Source organism: Sorex araneus, chromosome 1 (genome assembly GCF_027595985.1).
Source record: "Sorex araneus isolate mSorAra2 chromosome 1, mSorAra2.pri, whole genome shotgun sequence".
Taxonomy (NCBI): domain Eukaryota; kingdom Metazoa; phylum Chordata; class Mammalia; order Eulipotyphla; family Soricidae; genus Sorex; species Sorex araneus.
The window spans coordinates 57,176,220-57,194,854 of record NC_073302.1 but is presented as its reverse complement, the minus strand read 5'-3'; the positions used below and the strand labels follow the sequence as shown (position 1 = coordinate 57,194,854).

The following is an 18,635-nucleotide window of genomic DNA, read 5'->3' as shown; positions in this document are numbered from 1 at the left end:
GTTGGGTGATGAAAAATGCTAAGTGATTTAAAGAATATTTTTGAGTAACAGAACTATTTTCTGTCTTATGGCAGTTTTGGTGGGTACATATATACTTGCATATATATATATATATATATGAATGTACAAAAAACTTCACATTACATATATTGCACTGTCATCCTGTTGTTCATTGATTTGCTTGAGCGGGTACCACTAATGTCTCCATAGTGAGACTTGTTGTTACTGTTTTTAGCATATCGAATACGCCATGGGTAGCTTGCCAGGCTCTGCCGTGTGGGCAGGATGCTCTTGGTAGCTTGCTGGGCTCTCTGAGAGGGACGGAGGAATCGAACCTGGGTCGACTGCATGCAAGGCAAACACCCTACCCACTGTGTTATCGCTCCAGTTCATATTAATAAATGTAGTTTACTATATATAGATTATACCAGATTATACATAGAAAAAGAAAGTTCTAGAATATTATCTGAGCATTTTATACTTCATTTCTGAAAAGTTAAAAAAACCCACAGGGTGATAGTAATTCAACGTATTATAATTCTGGGATTTAGTACTTTTTTTTGTTTGTTTTTTTGGTTTTTTGGGTCACACCTGGTGATGCTCAGGGGATACTTCTAATTCAGCACTCAGGAATTTCTTCTTGTGGTTCTTGGAAGACCAAATGGAATGCTGGGAATCGAACCCAGATCAGCCATGTGCAAGGCAAAGACCCTACCTACCTGCTGTACTATTGTTCTGGCCCTATACGGTACTCTTATATGTACTATAAATGCTATGTTAATAATTTAAATTTTCAATTTGTTTTCAGGTAACTACTCTAAGAGTGAGGAAACTAGAAGAAAATATTGAAGCAGAAAGAGCAGCGCATTTGGAATCAAAATTTAATTCTGAAATTATTCAGGTATAAGTTTCTAAAAGAAGATAGCAGTATATACAGAAGAAACGTTTTCTAGATTTATAATTTTTCTTGGCAACATTAGATTTAGATAAAATAGTAAAAACAAAGTTTACAAGATCAAATTTGAAAATTTACAGATTTGTATCTGCATTTCTATTCTACTTGTTTACTTTAGTGTAAGAATAAATGTTTTGGCTATTCCAGAAGATTTTTGGATAATAAATAGACATAATAATTTGGATAATAATTATACATAATAGTGCTATTATCATATGTAAATATTAATTTAGGAAGCAGTTTAACATATTCCTAGTTGGCCTCCTTCAGTCCCCAGGTTATTTGATGCAAATCTCAGATGTCATATTATTGCACCCATAAATATTTTGGTCAAATATTATTTCATAATAAAAACTTCAGTTTTCTCTGAGAGTTTCTAGAAACGGAAATATTTTTCACCCTTCTTAGGCTTATAAAGATGTTATATAATGATGTTTCTCATAAGAGGAAGAAAATTAATTCTTATAGTTGAAAAAATATACTGTCATGAGCTGGAGGGATAATACAGTGCATAGGGTGCTTACCTTGCACATGGCTTACCACAGTTCAATTCTTGGCACCCGTTTGGTCCTCTGAACCCTGCCAAGAGTGATCCATGAGCACAGAGCCAGGAGTAAATCCCAAGCGTAGCCCGGTGTGACTCGAAGACCAAAACAACAACAAAAAAAGAAAAACAAACTGTCATGGGTTTGTTATTTTTCTTAAGCTATAGTAGAAATAAAGATATTTCTGGTTGAATGATGATCTGCTGATGAGAATCTATGCATTGAGAGTGATTCTCCTTGCTTTAACTACTTCTTTATTATCTTGTAGTTACGAATTCGAGACCTCGAAGGAGCGTTGCAGGTAGAAAAGGCCAGTCAAGCGGAAGCTGTTGCTGATTTGGAAATGATCAAGAATGAATTCAAAGAAGTTGAAAACGCATATGAACGAGAAAAGCATAATGCACAAGAAAGCTTTACAAAACTAAATTTGTGAGTATTTTACTGTAAAATCTTCTAAGTTAATATGAAGAGTTTATGAAAACCATGTGAGTGTGAATGTGCAGTAGTTTATATATAGCTCCCATTAATGTTAAAGGTATATTAGGTATAAAGAACTTTATAAAGCATAACTATTCTCTGTACATAGGTAAATGTGTGAATGCTCTTTTGGATTTTGAAACATGTCTATTTCAAATAGTTTCACAGATGCAGTTTGTATACTAGAAAGTAAATATATTACTGTATTTCAGATTACATTTGTTGTTATTAGATAGTAACCATAAAGGTCCTGATTTTTTGACTACTTAAAGTGGTCTTTATGGACATAATGTTTGAGATTTACTTGAACTGCAGAAATAATATTGGAAGTAACGTTCCTACTGGCAAGCATGTATTGTGACTCACTGTGTGCATAGCCTAGAATGGGTTTATTTAATTTATTTAACCCTCCATGACATAACAGTTCTTTTTTGTTTGTTTTGTTTTGTTTTGGAGCCATATCTGGAAGTATTAAGGGTTGCTCCTGGCTCTGCAAATAGGAATTATTCCTGTTGGTGCTCAGGGACAATATGGGCTGCTGGGGATCAAACCCTGGGACAGTGTGTAAGGCAAGGGCCTTACTCACTATACTATCACTTTGGCCTGTAGCAGCTCACTTTTATTATTATTATTATTTCTTCCTCTTCCTCTCCTTTTCCTCCCCCATCTCTTCCCCCTCCTCTTCCCCTCTTCTTCTTCTCCTTCTCCTCCCCCGTCCCCTCCTGCCCCCTTCCACTCTTCTTTTCTTCCTCTACCTCCCTCCCTCTCCTCACTCCTCCCCTCCCTCACCTCCCTCCTCCTCTCTTTCCCTCCTCCTGCTCTCCCTCCTCCTGCTCTTCTTCCTCCTCTCCTCTTCTTCCTCTTCCTCCTCCTCCTCCTCTTCTTCTTCCTCTTCCTCTTCTTCTTCTTCCTCTTCCTCCTCCTCTTCTTCCTCTTCCTCTTCTTCTTCCTCTTCCTCTTCTTCCTCTTCCTCTTCTTCTTCATCTTCTTCCTCCTCCTCCTCCTCCTCCTCTTCCTTCCCCTACTCCTCCTCCTCCATCTCCTCCTCCTCCTCCATCTCCTCCTCCTCCCCATTCCTCCTTCTCCCCACCCCCTCAGATACACAGTTACAAAGTTGTTCATGATTGGGTTTCAGGGGAACCTGTTCCCCTTCAACAGTGTTATTTCCGCCTTTCATCCTGACCTTCAGTCTGCCTCTATCGTATGCACTTTACTTCTCTCTCTGTCTCTCTCTGTCTCTCTCTCTCTTTGGGCATTATGGTTTGTAGTAACTCCTCTTATCCTCATTTTACACAACCAAGGGAATTGAGGCTGAACAAGGGCGAGGATGCTTAACTACTAAGTGGTGGAATTGGTCTTTTAGACTCTTCCTGACTGTTTCTAACAGTTTATAATGAAAAGCATTTTTACTGGGAATGCTTCAAGTTTATCTTTTTTTTTTTTTTCTTTTTGGGTCACACCTGGCGATGCACAGGGGTTACTCCTGGCTCTGTACTCAGGAATTACCCTTGGCCGTGCTCAGGGGACCATATGGGATGCTGGGATTTGAACCCGGGTCGGCCGCGTGCAAGGCAAACGCCCTACCCGCTGTGCTATCTCTCCAGCCCCAAGAAGTTTATCTTTATTGTAGTTGCCTAACTTGCTGCAGTTGTCATTCTTGGTGTTGTTGCAGTGCTCAGGGTTTGTGCACGTGCTTGATTGTGCTTGCTGAGGGCCACACACTTTCCTTGCCATGTTACGCTCCTGCCCACAGTGGTCACACACCGGGCTGTGGCTGGAGATTGCAGACCCTGTAAAGCAACCACTTTTGATTCTTTTCACCAGTCTCCTGGCACTTGACTTTGTATTTCTAAATGGCATGAACATTCTGCCCAGTTTTTCTCTCAGTTTCCGCCTGTAGATATTATCATTGGCTGTTGCTTTTGTGTTTCCATTGTATCTCTTTTTCAGAGGGCAGACTTATTTCTTCCCTTTTCCTATCCTTTCCCCAGAATGTATTTTGGACTGAGTTTCTGTAACCTTGTCTGGATCACTGATTTCTTTCTTTTGTTTTCCAAGCAGTACTCAGGTGGTCGGCAGGTCACTCCCAACAATGCTTGTCTATCCAGGCTGGACAATGCCTGGGTCACACAGTGTTGCACTGTTAGCGCCCAGCAGTGCTGGGAGTCATGAGGGCCATGATTAGCAGTGCTCATGAGCTTCCAGGGAAGGTGCAGTGGTACTTGGGGACCATATGGTGCCAGAGATCATATTCGTCTGCTGAATGATCTCCCTGGCTCTAACTGATAATTATTTAAATTTTTCTCATTTGTTTGTTCAGTAGAGCTGGAGATTAAGTGCAGGGTCTAATACATGCAAGGAAAATGCGCTTACCACTGGGCGATGTCCCTAGCCCTGATCTTAATTTTTTTTAAACATTACTGTATCACTGTGTGCTGGAGCGATAGCACAGCAGGTAGGGCGTTTGCCTTGCACACGGCCGACCCAGGTTTAGTTCCTCCACCCCTCTTGGAGAGCCCAGCAAGCTACCAAGAGTATCTCGCCTGCACGGCAGAGCCTGGCAAACTACCTGTGGTATATTTGATATACCAAAAACAGTAACAACAAGTCTCACATGGAGACGCTACTGGTGCCCGCTTGAGCAAATTGATGAGCAATGGGATGACAGTGACAGTGACAATGACTGTATCACTGTATCACTGTCATCCTGTTGTTCATCAATTACTCGTGAGGGCACCAGTAACGTCTTCATTCATCCATGTCACGTGCTTGTAGTAGCCCAATGGCGTCTGCTCAATCCAATAACAAAAAGCACGTTACTGTTACTGTTACTATTTTTGGCATATCAAATACATCACGGGTAGCTTGCCAGGCTCTGCTGTGCGGGAATTTTTAAACATAGAATATTTTATTATATTCTTTTATAGTAAAGAATATAATACTGTTTATTAGTTCCTCTTTGCGGAAATTGTTTTCTTTAGTTTCTAAATCAGAGCCTGACACATAAAAACTGCCAAATTTACAGAATTATCAGATGACCAGCGATCCCCACATTTTAAACTGGATTACATTTTGTGCACCAATCCCCGGTTTTTCTCAGATTATCTTCTGTTGTGCTGGGGATCAAACCCAGGGCCTCAAACATGCACGACAAGGCCCCTACCACTGTGATGCATCCTTGGTCCCTTCTCAGACTCTTAACAGAACCAAAATTCTCTCTCAGCACACCTCAGAAGAGCTATCATTTTTTTTTATAAATTCTATGTTCTGTCACATAAAAGTCTCTTCTTTCTGAACCTCTTGCTCCACCTTCATTTCATTTTGAATGACTTGTTCCTCAGCTCCCTATCATAGTCATCCTAGGGCCATTTTACCCCTCTCTTCTTCCTGTCACTGAGTCCGCTACCTTCAGGGAAACAGGCCCCAGGGGCCCTGAGACTCGAGCCGCCCAAGTCCTCAGGCCTCTGGGAGCACGTCTGGTTCTATTTATTATTTATTTATTCATCCTTCCCTTGCCCCCCCCCTCCCGGCTCCCCTGGGGAGCTGTGGCAGAGACTGGGCCTGCCCGCCCATCCCTGGCCTGACCGGGAGTGCGGGCGGCACTGGGCCAGTGCAGCCGCTTTTCTACGTCTATTTATTTTGTCCGTGTGTCTGTGTGTCCGTGTGTCTGTGTGGCGGAGGTGGTTTGTGGCTTTCTTTAAGGCTCTGGGGTGCGCTGTGTGGCTCCTCGCCTCCGGTCCCCGCTTCCTGGCGGAAGGGGCGCGAGGGCCTCCTGGCAGCAGAGGGCAATGCCTGCCAGCTGTTGCGGAGTTTCCTGAGAAATAAAGATTCTCTAAATTTTCAAACCAAAAAAAAAATTCTTTTACCTTGGTCTAATTTGCTGATTTTCCCTCTTCCCCTCCACCCCCACCCCCACCCCTTTGGTTTCTGGCCCTGCTCAGGTCTTACTCCTGGCTCTCTGCTCAGGGATGACTCCTGGCAGGGTGTGGGGACCGTATAGGATGCCAGAGATCAAATCTGGGCAGGGAGGCAAGGATTTATTTGGTTTATTGCATTATTTAAAAAAAATTTATTTCTCCGGTCTCACCCGGTGATGCTCAGGGGTTAAATACTCCTGGCTTCGCACTCAGGAATCATCCTGGCATTGTTCAGGGGACTGTATGGGATGGGGAATCGAATCCAGTTCTGCCACATGCAAGGCAAATTCTCTCCCTGCTGTACTATTGTTCTGGTCCTGGTTTTTTGCATTTATTGGGGTCAATTTCAGAATGAAAATAAATAATGGCATCACTTTAATGAAAATTACCCTTTTGGTGAATTATCTATTATAACTTTCAAATTGAATTACTTCTAAGTTGACTTCCCTCTAATACCCATATAAGACTCTAAATGCTGTTTAATGCCATACTGGGCATAATTTAATTAATTTTTTTTTGAAATATGTGCCAGGATCAAACCCAGGCTTTGTATAATGTGACATGTACACTCTATAACAGCTCCATTCTCATGACCTTAATTTAAATAGGGTGGCAAATCCTTTGAAAATAAGTTCATGTATTCTCACAGTGAATAATTAAAAATTTTTTGGTTGTTGTTCTTTTGATTTGGCATGCTATCATACCAGTAGGACTTTCTGGACATTTAAGAATAAAATATTATTTCCATTTCTAATTTTATACTTTAATTTGAGAATTGTTTGATAGGAATACTTTCAGTTTTGAGACAGCTTCTGAACTAATTTAACTGTAATGGCTGGGTTTTATTCATTAAAAAACAATGACGAGACCAAATTGCCATGAACCAAATCCATTTTGTTTATAACCTTGGGCATAGTTCAAATATCTTTTATCAACAGAGGGTAGATGTCTTTCCTTTAGAGTCTTTTATTTAAGAACAAAATCACTTTTTGAAAAAAAGGAGAGGTGGCCTTTGAAAGCTTTTTGGAATGCAAGCATGATATATTGTATGTCTGCCACTGTGTTAAAAGTGTTTAATAGGACTTGACAAAAGCATATTTGAAAAGCTTTCTCTGACATTTTAACTTTCCAGATTAGAAAGAGAGTTTCTCTCTAAAAACAAGAAATTAAATGAAGAGATCGAGGAACAGAAGAAAGTAATTATAGACCTTTCAAAGAGACTCCAGTATAATGAAAAAAGTTTCAATGAATTACAGGAAGAACTTGTAATGGTAAGTATAAAAAAGTACCCTATGGCAATTACTTTATTGGGCCAAATTTGATGTTTAACAGGTCTTTCTCTCACCACATGCCATGAGGTAATGGTATGAAAGTAATTTTAGTGACATTGTTATAAATTTCAAAAATACTGCAACTGATCACAGCAAAGATATATATATATATATATATATATATATATATTAAAGCATTTCTTCTTTGTGATTACATGAATCAGTTAGAATTGTGAACTATAGAATGTTTTAACAATGTTATCTATGTGGAAGAGGGGGTCATGTTTTACAATTAATAGAACTAATAATTTCAAGATTCCCATATGTAATCAGCTCGTACCAGATCATTCTGACTTCTTTCCTTAATTATCCAGTATTTGCACCATCACAAAATTTGTCTTTCTAAGATGTGAATTTAATCTTGATACGTTCTTTTTTTTTTTGTTTTTTTTTTGGGTCACACCTGGCGATGCACAGGGGTTATTCCTGGCTCTGCACTCAGGAACCACTCCTGGCGGTGCTCAGGGGACCATATGGGATGCTGGGATTTGAACCCGGGTCGGCCGCGTGCAAGGCAAACGCCCTACCGCTATGCTATCATTCCAGCCCCTTGATACGTTCTTCTTATTCAGAATTTATCACTGCTTCTCTGTTGTTTTCAGAGTAAATCCAGATTCTTGTTATGTAGTCCTGAGGCCCTCCTCTTCATGCTTCCATGTTAACTTCCATCGTTTGCCATTGACTGCTACTTCTGTTGTTATAGCACACCAATATATCCTTGGCTTCTGAAAGAAATTACGTATTTTCATTTTTTCTTTTCTTTAGGCTTTTCCTTTTTTGGAGAGCCACATTTTCTTCTCTCCCTCTCCTTTTCTCTCTCACTCTCTCTCAAACAAATTCCCATACATCCTGTAATTCTCAGCTCTTATTTCTTACAATATGTGAAACTTTGTGTGAATGCTTCCAGTCTCATCCTTCTACTTCAATTCAGAATTTTCTCTGACTTTGTCTTCCTTTTATACTTAGTTTACTATCTTCCTCATAGTACACCAAAATATATGCGTTTATTTCTCTTAGAGATTTTGGAATGCATTTCAGGAACACATTGAGTTTAACTTTATTTTATAGATCCAGATTCTTCCATAATACTTGCCATAGTAAACAATTGTTGCCTAGATTTATTTTCTTGAGATATAAATATTCTATGTATGCTGGCAACAGACCCCAATAGGGAAGACATTGAGTTTATAGTTAGATGTGTATTTTTTCCTGCCCCCCCAATATATATATACTTTCCTGAGAGACTTACTTCATTTTCAGTTACACAGCTATTTCAGTTCTTAGTGATGTCAGTTATTCTAAAATACAAACAGATCTTTCACACCATAAAAATGTTGAAGAGTAGGTTTTACTGCTAAATGATGAATAAATCATTGATGCCCACATACACAGGTCATGAGAGAATCAAATTTAAACTATAATTTCAAGTGATCTAACATTATATACAGTCTTCATTCAATCTAATTTCATGTGTTCTTATGTAGAAATTGATGTCATTCTGTGGTTGAATTTGTACTTTAAGTTCTTCATATGGCAGACTTGAGAAAGTTTAGAGCTCTCTGCCATGCTCAGATGTCTACCACTATTGTGTACTACTCAAAATTTGATGGATATTCTCACTTCTTAACTCCTTCCTCAGAGGAGAGAATTAGTGGTTCAGGAAAACATGTTGAGTCATTGAGGCCTGAGTTGTGAATCAGGTCTGCTTACTTGACAGCATATTCAGTAATTTGAGAAGTGAACCAGATTTATAACTGAGATTGCAATATAAAATTTATAACTGAGATAGTAGTGAAGTGAAGTAGTGAAGATATTGTCCTCAAGTATGTTTGTGAATTCTCCTAATTCTGTTCTTCTAGCACTTCAATGACTAGATGTGAAGTAAAAGAAGACCAGTTTAATTCATCATGTAGATATGGGTATCTTGTGATTAAAAATCTTTGTTAGCCAGGGCTGGAGTGATAGCACAGCGGGTAGGGTGTTTGCCTTGCACGCGGCTGACCTGGGTTCAAATCCCAGCTTCCCATATGGTCCCTTGAGCACTGCCAGGAGTAATTCCTGAGTACAAAGCCAGAAGCAGCCCCTGTGCCTCGACAGGTGTGACCCAAAAAGAAAAAAAAAATAAAATTCTTTGTTAGTCTAGAAAGATAGTACAGGGGTTCAGGTGCTTGTCTTACATAAAGACGATGCTGGTTTGATCCCTGATACCAGGTGATTTAATCCCTGACCACAGAACAGTGAGTAGCTCCTGAACCCCTCAAGGTGTGGAGTAAGCAGCACCTCCCCTGCCCTTCCAACTTACCTGATGTCAAAATGTTTTTATTTTTTAACATTTGCAGTTTTGAAATAAACCTCTATTTATTTGTTTGGCCTTTGGCACTCATTATATTTACAACAAACTGTTGTGAGGATCATTGTGCTGAAGATTGTCAACGAATTGTTTCTTCAAAACTTTATAGATTGGAATGTAGTTTCTCGCTGAAGAGTTAGTGAAGCATTCAAAAACTTCTAAAGATCACATTGATTTCAGTCAATGTGATCTTGTTCATGTGGGTTGATCGAGCTACTTAAAGGCTCTGTTCAGCTTTTAATTTGCATGTCTCTAGGGAAACTGTGAAATTTTGTTCATTTGCATGGTGAGTTATGATCCCTTTGAGTATGTGTTTTATCATTAATTATAGTTTAAGTAGTTACAATAGTGTTGAAGTATTCATACACAAAATATGATATTGATACAATGTACCACATCCTGTCATGTCCAAAGTGCCCAAGACCTTCCACTGCTATCCCCGTGTCTCTTCCGGTCTTCTTTCAGCCCCTGTCTCCTTTGATCCTCTCTGTTCTTATAATTTCTAAAACCCGCTACCTTTATGTTTTTCCATCTGCTCTTTCCCTCTTGTTCCCTCCCACTCTTTTGTTAGTTTTCTGTTTGTTTGCTTATTTTGTTTTTGGGCTATACTTGGTTCTGCTAAGGGCTTCCTCCTGTTCTATGCTCAGGGATCACTCCTGGCTGGGCTTAGGGGACCATATGGGATGCTGGAAGTTTTACCTGGATTAACTACATATAAGACCAGTGCTTACCCGCCGTACTATCTCTCCAGCTCCTGATGTATGGATTTAAAAGACATGATTAGGAGAAGATGGTGGAGAAGGAATTAGGTAAAAACTGTGACAAAATGGAACTGACCGAAGAGTTCCAGGAGTAATCCTGCAGTGTCAATGTGGTGGTCCTCAGCTAAGAGAGTGAGGAAGGTTCTTTGCGGGAAAGCTGTAATCCAACAATAGAACCAAATGCAGTTACAGGCTTGGGAGAAAGACAAAAAAGCTGTGAAATCTGTGGGCTGCAAATGAACCCATGACTTTTTAGGGACCTACCAGCACAAGGCCTAGGCCGGAAGCTGGCACAGAGCCCAGCAGCCTCTCAGACCTGTAAAAATAACAGAGAGAGCTATTGCAGCCAGAGGCGGAGAATCCTGCTCCCTGCTGCACTTCATGCATGGGCTTCTGGCCTCAGGTGAGCCCAGGAAAAGGCAAGAGATAGTATTCTCCCCATAAACCGCTTCTCAGTGCAGGCTTCTACTTGCAGAATGAGTTGAATTGTGGGGAGGGGAAGGGATCTGGATATTGGTTGTCAGTCCAAGCGCAGAGACTGAACCAACAGAATGCCTCATTTCTATTGGCCAAGAAAATAGAAGCAAAAGTAACAAATGGGGCTATATCAAATTAACAGGCTTCTGCATTGCAAAAGAAGTCATAATTAGATTAAAAAGTCCTCCTATGGACTGGGAGCAAATATTCACTCACATACACTTGACAAAGACACAATATCCAAGATAAAGCACTTGCAGACTTAGCAACGTGATCCCACAATCCCACCATGTGAACTCACCTCTTGGCCCAGCATTAGAGACTTATGATTAAATCTCAGAAGAGACCTACTAGCCGAAAAAAATTCATGGATACACCAGTCTCCCCAAAAACCCTGTGGCACCCTCAGGAGGGGGATGGGCTGAGTCCCCACCCTACTGAAGCCCCAGCACTCAGACCTCGCAGCCGCTGGCGTGCCAAGGGCCCGACTCCACCACCTCATGACTGAGCTCTGCAGAGCCGGTGAACTGCTGAAAATTTCAGGTACACCAGCATCTACGCTGAGAACTCTGGGATCTTCTCCGAGTTCGGGTGAGGGGACATCTTCCTCCACCCCTTCATACTTCCAGAATCCCCAGAAGCCACACCCACATCCCACAACCAGCTCTATTTAAACTTATTGCCCAGTTAATTCATCTGGAGTTTCTCGAGTATGTGGACAGGGACAGCTACAAACTACAATACTGACACCCCAGCAGGAACACGCCAGATTAGATGGGAAAGTGACACAGAAGCCAAAAAACTCAGTAATCAAAAACATTAATACAAAAGGATTAACTAGCAATAACAGCTTAGTAGTAAACCCTCAAATAAGGACCTAATATCCCCCAAGTGAGATATAACAATTTTCACAAATTTTCTTTGGCTGAAGTATTTTTTGATAATTGCATTAGCCATTTAGCTGTAACAAGCAATATAAAATAAACCATTTTGTGTATGCTAAGGGAGCAGGTTTGAGGAGTGGTTGGGAAAATGATGACAGTGGTGGAGGGAAGGTGAAGTGGTGGTGGGACTATTGTTGGAATACTGAATATCTGTTACAAAGGCATCACGAGCAACTTTATTAACCATGGTGTTTAAATAAAGGAGGGAAATTAAGAAAAAACCTACTTAGCAATGGAAAAAATAATCCCATCAAAAATAGGGAGAAGTGCTGAATAATTCATCAAAGAACACATACAGATGGTCAATAGTTATATTTTTAAAAAGCTCTTCATAATTTATTATCAGGGAAATGCAAATCAAAACTGCAATGAATACTCCCTCACCCTGTGAGATTGTTACACACTAAACATTGTAGAAACAAGCTTGCAGGGATGTGGGGGAAAAAGAACCTGTATCTGCTGTGGGTGGGAATGACTTCCGGTGCAACCTCTATGGAACTGGGTATAGAGATGTCTCTAAAAAATTAATAATTGAGCTTCCGTATGTCCCGTTTATTTTACATTGCAGCATCTACTCTGAGAGCCCCAAACAATATTTCAAAAAAAGTGATTTGAATTCATATGATAATAGCAGAGCTAGTCACAATAGCCAAGATTTGGAAACACTCTAAGACCCCCAAATAAATGCATAGATCAAAAAAACTGGTGTACTGCTCAGCTACAAAAAAGATGAAATCATGTAATCTAGACATTATATAGATGAAACTGGAGGGCTTCATGCTAAGTGAAGTCTGTTAGAAATAGAGGGACAAATATAGAAATGTCTCTCTCATATGTGGAATATAAAGAAGCATAGTAGGAGAATAATTAATGTCCAGTGTTAATAGACCCCAAAAATCAGCATGCAGAACTGAGTTTAATGGGTCAGAGGTTGGGAAGGAATCTTGAGGCTTGGTGGAAGGACATGCACTACTGATAGATGTGGTAATGGAACATTATATGCCTGAAATTGTGTTATTAACAATATTGTAAATTGTGTATAAGGGCTGGAGCAATAGCACAACAGTAGGGCGTTCGCCTTATATGTGGCTGACCTGGGTTCGGTTCCTCTGCCCCTCTTGGAGAGCCCGGCAAGCTACTGAGAATATCTTCCCACATGGCAGAGCCTGGCAAGCTACCTGTGGTGTATTTAATAGGTCCAAAACAGTAACAAATCTCACAATGGAGACGTTACTGGTGCCCACTCAAGCAAATTGGTGAGCAACAGGATGACAGTGATACAGTGATGGTGTATAAATAAAATTTAGAAAATAAGAGATGTGATTAGTAGCTAGAGATGTGGCTTAAGGGGTAGTCTGATCCCTGGAACTACCTAGTCCCCCCAGGCACCTACTGGAGTGGTCCTGGTAGTTTCTCAGAACTGCTGGGATCACTCTCTGGATCCTGGAGCACTATCAGGCATGACTTCCCAACTGAGAAACCGAGAAAAATGTATGAATTGTAAATGAATGATGTTACTATTGTCACATAATTAATATAATTTCAACATAGGACATAAAAGTATTTAATGAAATTAGTTTCCTTGTATATACGCTTGAATTTTCACTTCAAGTTGTATTAAAACTTGGCTTTAAGTTTGATTAAAATTAAACAATTTCAAGACCTAAGAACTTAATGATTATTTATTCAGTGAATAAATTCAATTGAATTTCTAGTCTCACCTGCTTTGTGTTCTTGCCTTGTAAATTCTGTCAGAGATTTAGCAGATCCAGTTCGATCTCCTGTCATAACTGTTAGCTTTAAATCTGCTTCTCTTGCTTTGTGTTTCCTTCAATGATATTTTTTAAAGTCTATAATTTCCTAAGATTTGTTTTTCTGCCACTCAGTAATGTTTAGGTTGCTGTTCTAGGAGAGACCATATATTGAAAAGGGAATTCTGGTTCTCATGAGGTTTTGCTCAAAGAATGTTTTATTGTGTAAAGAACTTGTGATTGAAAACGATCAAGCGTTTATGTTTTTCTCTATACTTTGAGTTTGACTGATTATATAACAGTAATGATTGTTGGCACTAAATAGGATTTTTATAAGTGCTTTGATTTTTGTGGCATAGTTAATGTTACTTGATAATAGTTTTGCTTCAAATGATCTATTAGGTTTGTTTTAAAAGAACCTGTTCCTGATTTTGTAGGGGGCATTCAAAATGGTGGGGCTAATAAGTGTTCTGTTCTGAAGTTTGTTGATTTGTTTTTCAATCCTCCCAAGGAATAGTATTTCTATATGAACATTGTTTTTGTTAGTATAAAGCATCACTTTATTTTTCTCTTAGGGTTTCTGAAAAACTTTGTACTATTAAATCCTGTTCATTGAATGTTTAAGTATATTTTTTGTACTTAAATATTTATCATTGGCTGGCTACCTAAATTCGTAAAGTTTTTTTCACTGAGCTTTTTGAAAATTGTTCTTGTGTATCAATAACTTTATAAAAATTAAATCTTATTTTTTAATTAGGTTTATTTTTGAAGTTCTGTGGTTTATAGTACTATTAATCATGGTTTCTCATGCGCTAGTTCCAACACCACACCCATCACCCATCTCCCAAGACCCCAACATAACTCCTTATCCCCCAGTAGAATTAGTTGTGTGGATCAGTTCAAATCTCATTTTTTGACTTGGGAAAAGAGAAGATGTATTTTTGTGTATGTATTTATATGCACATGAATGAGAGAGAGAGAAATAAAAGAGGGAAAGAGGGAAGATGAATTTTTTCAATGTCCATGTTTAGATTAGAAGTAGCGTGTACTGAAAAATAAAGCTGCATAGGAGATGGTGACATTTTGTCATAGCATTCAGGATCATAGAACTCTTCCATCTATGGAAACATAGGCATGGAAGGAGGCAAAGAACGAGTAAGATTTTTTTTTTCTTTTTGGGTCACACCTGGTGTTGCACAGGGGTTACTCCTGGCTCATGCACTCAGGAATTACTGCTGGTGGTGCTCGGGGGACCATATGGGATGCTGGGAATCAAACCCAGGCCAGCTGTGTGTAAGGAAATACCCTACCCGCTGTGCTATCGCTCCAGCCCCAGAAAGAGTAAGATTTTTATAAGGAATTAAGATAGTAATTGTCATTGACCTCAAGGAAAAGCTGTGGGTAGAGATATCATGAAAACTTACTGGAACAATTATGTTCAGTGTGCCTAGCAGTCACTCCTTGAGTCCTACGTCCACTGGAAATGTAATAATGGTAACTAGGGAAATCAGTGGAAGAGATGATGAAAAGATGAGTTGTAGAGCTAATTTATGTGACATTGATCAAAGAATCTGAGGCTTTCCAGTCTTTGTAATAACTTAAAGTATTATTTAAATTAAAATATAATGCTTAGTTGAGGCAAATGTTTCTGAAATTATATGATCATTGTTTAAAAGGTAAATATATGGTTAAAATTCTATTATTAAAAATACACTTGTAGGGGCTGGATAGATAGCACAGTGGGTCGGGCATTTGCCTTGCACGTGGCTGACTTGGGTTCGATTCCCAGCATCCCATATGGTCCCCCGAGCACCACCAGGAGAGCCAGAAGTAACCCCTGTGCATTGCTGGGTGTGACCCCCCCCCAAAAAGCTAAAAAACAATACATTTGCTTTGACCTAAAATTTTATTAAAAGAATTCATTAAAGTATACTACAGACTGAACATGATGGCCACTCAGTATCTCTACTGCAAACCACAATACCCAAAAGGAAAGAGAGAGCAAAAGGGAATGCACTGCCACTTAAGTGGGGTGGGATGGAGGAGACAGGATGGGGTTGGGGTGGTGGGAGGATTCAGGGACATTGGTGGTGGAAATGGGCACTGGTGGAAGGATGGGCACTGGACCATTTTATGACTAAAACGCAAGCAAGAAAGTTTGTAAGTCTGTAACTGTACCTCATGGTGATTCCCTAATAAAAAGTTTTTTTTAAAAGAGACTTCATTATTGCTTTTTACTGTTATTTTGGCTTGAGTCCATTTCACCCTCCTATTTTACATCAATAGAGAGTCTGCCAAGGGACTACCAATTAAAGGGTGCTAGGAGGGCCTTCTCTGGATGGGAGATGTGGGCTGAAAGTAGACTATAGACCTAACATGGTGGCCACTCAATACCTCTACTACAAACCACAACATCCAAAAGGAGAGAGAGCAACAGGGACTACCCTGCCACAGAGGTGGGGTGGGGTGGAGGGGACGGGGTGGGGGTGGTGAGAGGGATTCTGGGATTGGTGGTGGAAAATTGGCACTGGTGGAGGGATGGGTACTCGACCATTGTATGACTGAAATGCAAGCACGAAAGCTTGTAAGTCTGTAACTGTACCTCACAGTGATTCACTAATTAAAAAAAAAAAGAGTCTGCCAATTTCTAGACAGAAATCTTTGCCCACATATTTTTGTGTTGCTTTAAGAGCGTATATCAATTTTTGTGGCATTAAGTGTGTGTGTGTGTGTGTGTGTGTTTTAAAGAGACATTCATTTAATTTTTTTCCTCAGTTAGGAAAAAAAATCCATGATTGTATTTCTTTTAAAATGGGCCACACCTAGCAGTGCTTTGGAGACCATCTGATGCTGGGAATTGAATCGGTGAGCCAAGGTATAGGCTTCTGTAGACTCAAAGAAACATAATTACAAAAGAAATACGAAGAATGGCATATTAGATTAAGCTGGAAATTCATTTGTCTTAGCAGTACGTGAAATGTAGGACATCAAATATAACATGTTATGGAACTGTAACTATTTCCACTTTTATAATTATAATTTTTCTGATTTGTTTTTGAGCTCTATCTCGCTGTTCCCAAAGCTGCCTCCTGGCTCTGCTCTCAGAATCACTGCTTGCGAGGTCGAGGGCCATCTGGGCTTCTAGGGATCGAACTCGTGTTAGCCATGTGAAAGGCAAACACATTAACCACTGTACTATCTCTTTGATATCCGTGTAATTATAATTTTTAATGATGATTCAACCTTTTTTTTAAGCGGGGTTGTCATACCCTCCACTGCTCAGAGGTGATTCCTGGCTCAGGTGTCACTCCTGGAAGTGCGTGGGGACCACAGTGCCGGGGATTAAAATCAGCCTGCTTCCTCCCTAAGAATGCACTCTGGGCCACTGAGCCATCTTTTGGACCTCGTTTACCTCATTTATTGTTCTTCTTAATCAAGCTTGACTGCTCTTCAATTACACATGAAAATATTTCAATCACAAGTTCAATCACAAGTTTCTCTGAACCTTCTTCGACTATGTCAACCTCTTGTGCATACCAATTGTGGATTCATCGCAGCATACAAAGTAGTGCTTTGTTCATGGTGGGTCATCAGTAAATGTTCATTTGAAATCTAGTGGGTTAGCTGGCATAACATTAAGGTACTTTGTTCCTAGGGTAACTTTTTTTTTTTTTGGGCCCCACAGGTGCTCAGAGATTTCTTCTTACTCTGCTCTCAGGGATCACTCCTGGTGGGGCTTGGGGGACCATGAGGCACTGGGGATTAAACTTTGGTCAGCTGTGTGCAAGGCAAGCACTCTACCCATAGTACTATTGCTCTGCCCCTAGGTTAAATTCTGTATGTTAATTATGTAGCACTATAGCACTGTCTTCCCGTTGTTCATCCATTTGCTCAAGCGGGCACTAGTAACGTCTCCATTGTGAGACTTGTTGCTGTTTTTGGCATATTGAATACGCCACTTGGAGCTTGCCAGGCTCTGCTGTGCGGCGGGATACACTTGGTGGCTTGCCAGACTCTCCGAGAGGGATGGAGGAATCGAACCTGGGTTGGCTGTGTGCAAGGCAAACGCCCTACCCACAAGTGTGTGTGTGTGTTTGTGTGTGTGTATGTTTGTGTGTGTGTTGCTTCCCTAGGAATCCTCAGGTGGCTTGAGAGGCACTGGCAATATTTGGCCTTATGAGGCCAGGTGATTGCATGTTTGGGAATGTGGATGCAGTGCTGCTCAGGCCATTTGGCACCAGCAGGCCTGTAGACTTTCATCCTATTTGAGCTAAAGTCATCTTAATCTGTATTCGGTAGAAATAAAAACATATTATTTCTATATATGTAGAATTTTATTTTTAGACACCATGGTATAGAAAGCTGCTAATGGGAGGGTTTCATATGTAAAGCACCTCAGGGTTGCTCCCTCCACCAGGCTATCTGCTACCTTTACCATTGTCAATTTCTGTGTCACTTACATGGATATGTTCTGAGAAACGCACTAGGTGACTTTGTTATTGAGAAGATGTCATGGAGTAGTTACACAAATTTGGAAGATAGACACTCTATTACACACCTCGTGTTTGTGAGGTAGTCTGTTGGAACCACTGTGGTGTTTGCAGTCTATCTATGAGCCGTCATTAAGCTGTGTATAACTATTAGAAATTATGGCATAGTGATATTTCTAGACTATAAACATAATTTATGTATAATTCTGGCATGCACAATTTATATTAAATATAAAATGTGAATAAAGTGATGACTTAATTTTTATCTTTTGTTTGATGCATTTTATTTTACATGAGCATAGTATAAATTTAAAAGAATCTAATAAGTCATTAGAATACTTAATAATTAACAGTGACCAATAACTTGAACAATTGATTCTTTATGCATTCTGTGGCTTTAAAACTTATGTATTTCTTTTGTGATACTGGAAATCAACTCCAGGACCTTAGACAAGTGAGGCATGCACTCTACTACTGATCCACATGGCCCTCGTCTTAAATTCTGTTTTGTTTGTGGCAGTTGATATATTAATATAATTCATTTGACTCTATTTTTCAAATCCCTTCCCCTCTTTTCCTCATTGTTGTTGATACTGTTTCAGAGACTCAGGATCACACACAGGCCTGAAAACAAAGG

General features: G+C 39.9%; 1 protein-coding gene across 1 annotated transcript in view; it reads left to right on the top strand.

Annotated features, from left to right (window-relative positions):
• The window catches only part of CCDC171 (coiled-coil domain containing 171), a 318,539-nt gene that overhangs the window by 70,585 nt on the left and 229,319 nt on the right, over positions 1-18,635 (top strand). Inside the window, exons 6-8 of the mRNA XM_055123989.1 lie at positions 809-901; positions 1,769-1,929; positions 7,027-7,165. Of these exons, the coding sequence (XP_054979964.1) occupies positions 809-901; positions 1,769-1,929; positions 7,027-7,165 (393 nt within the window). The remainder of the gene's footprint in view (positions 1-808; positions 902-1,768; positions 1,930-7,026; positions 7,166-18,635) is intronic.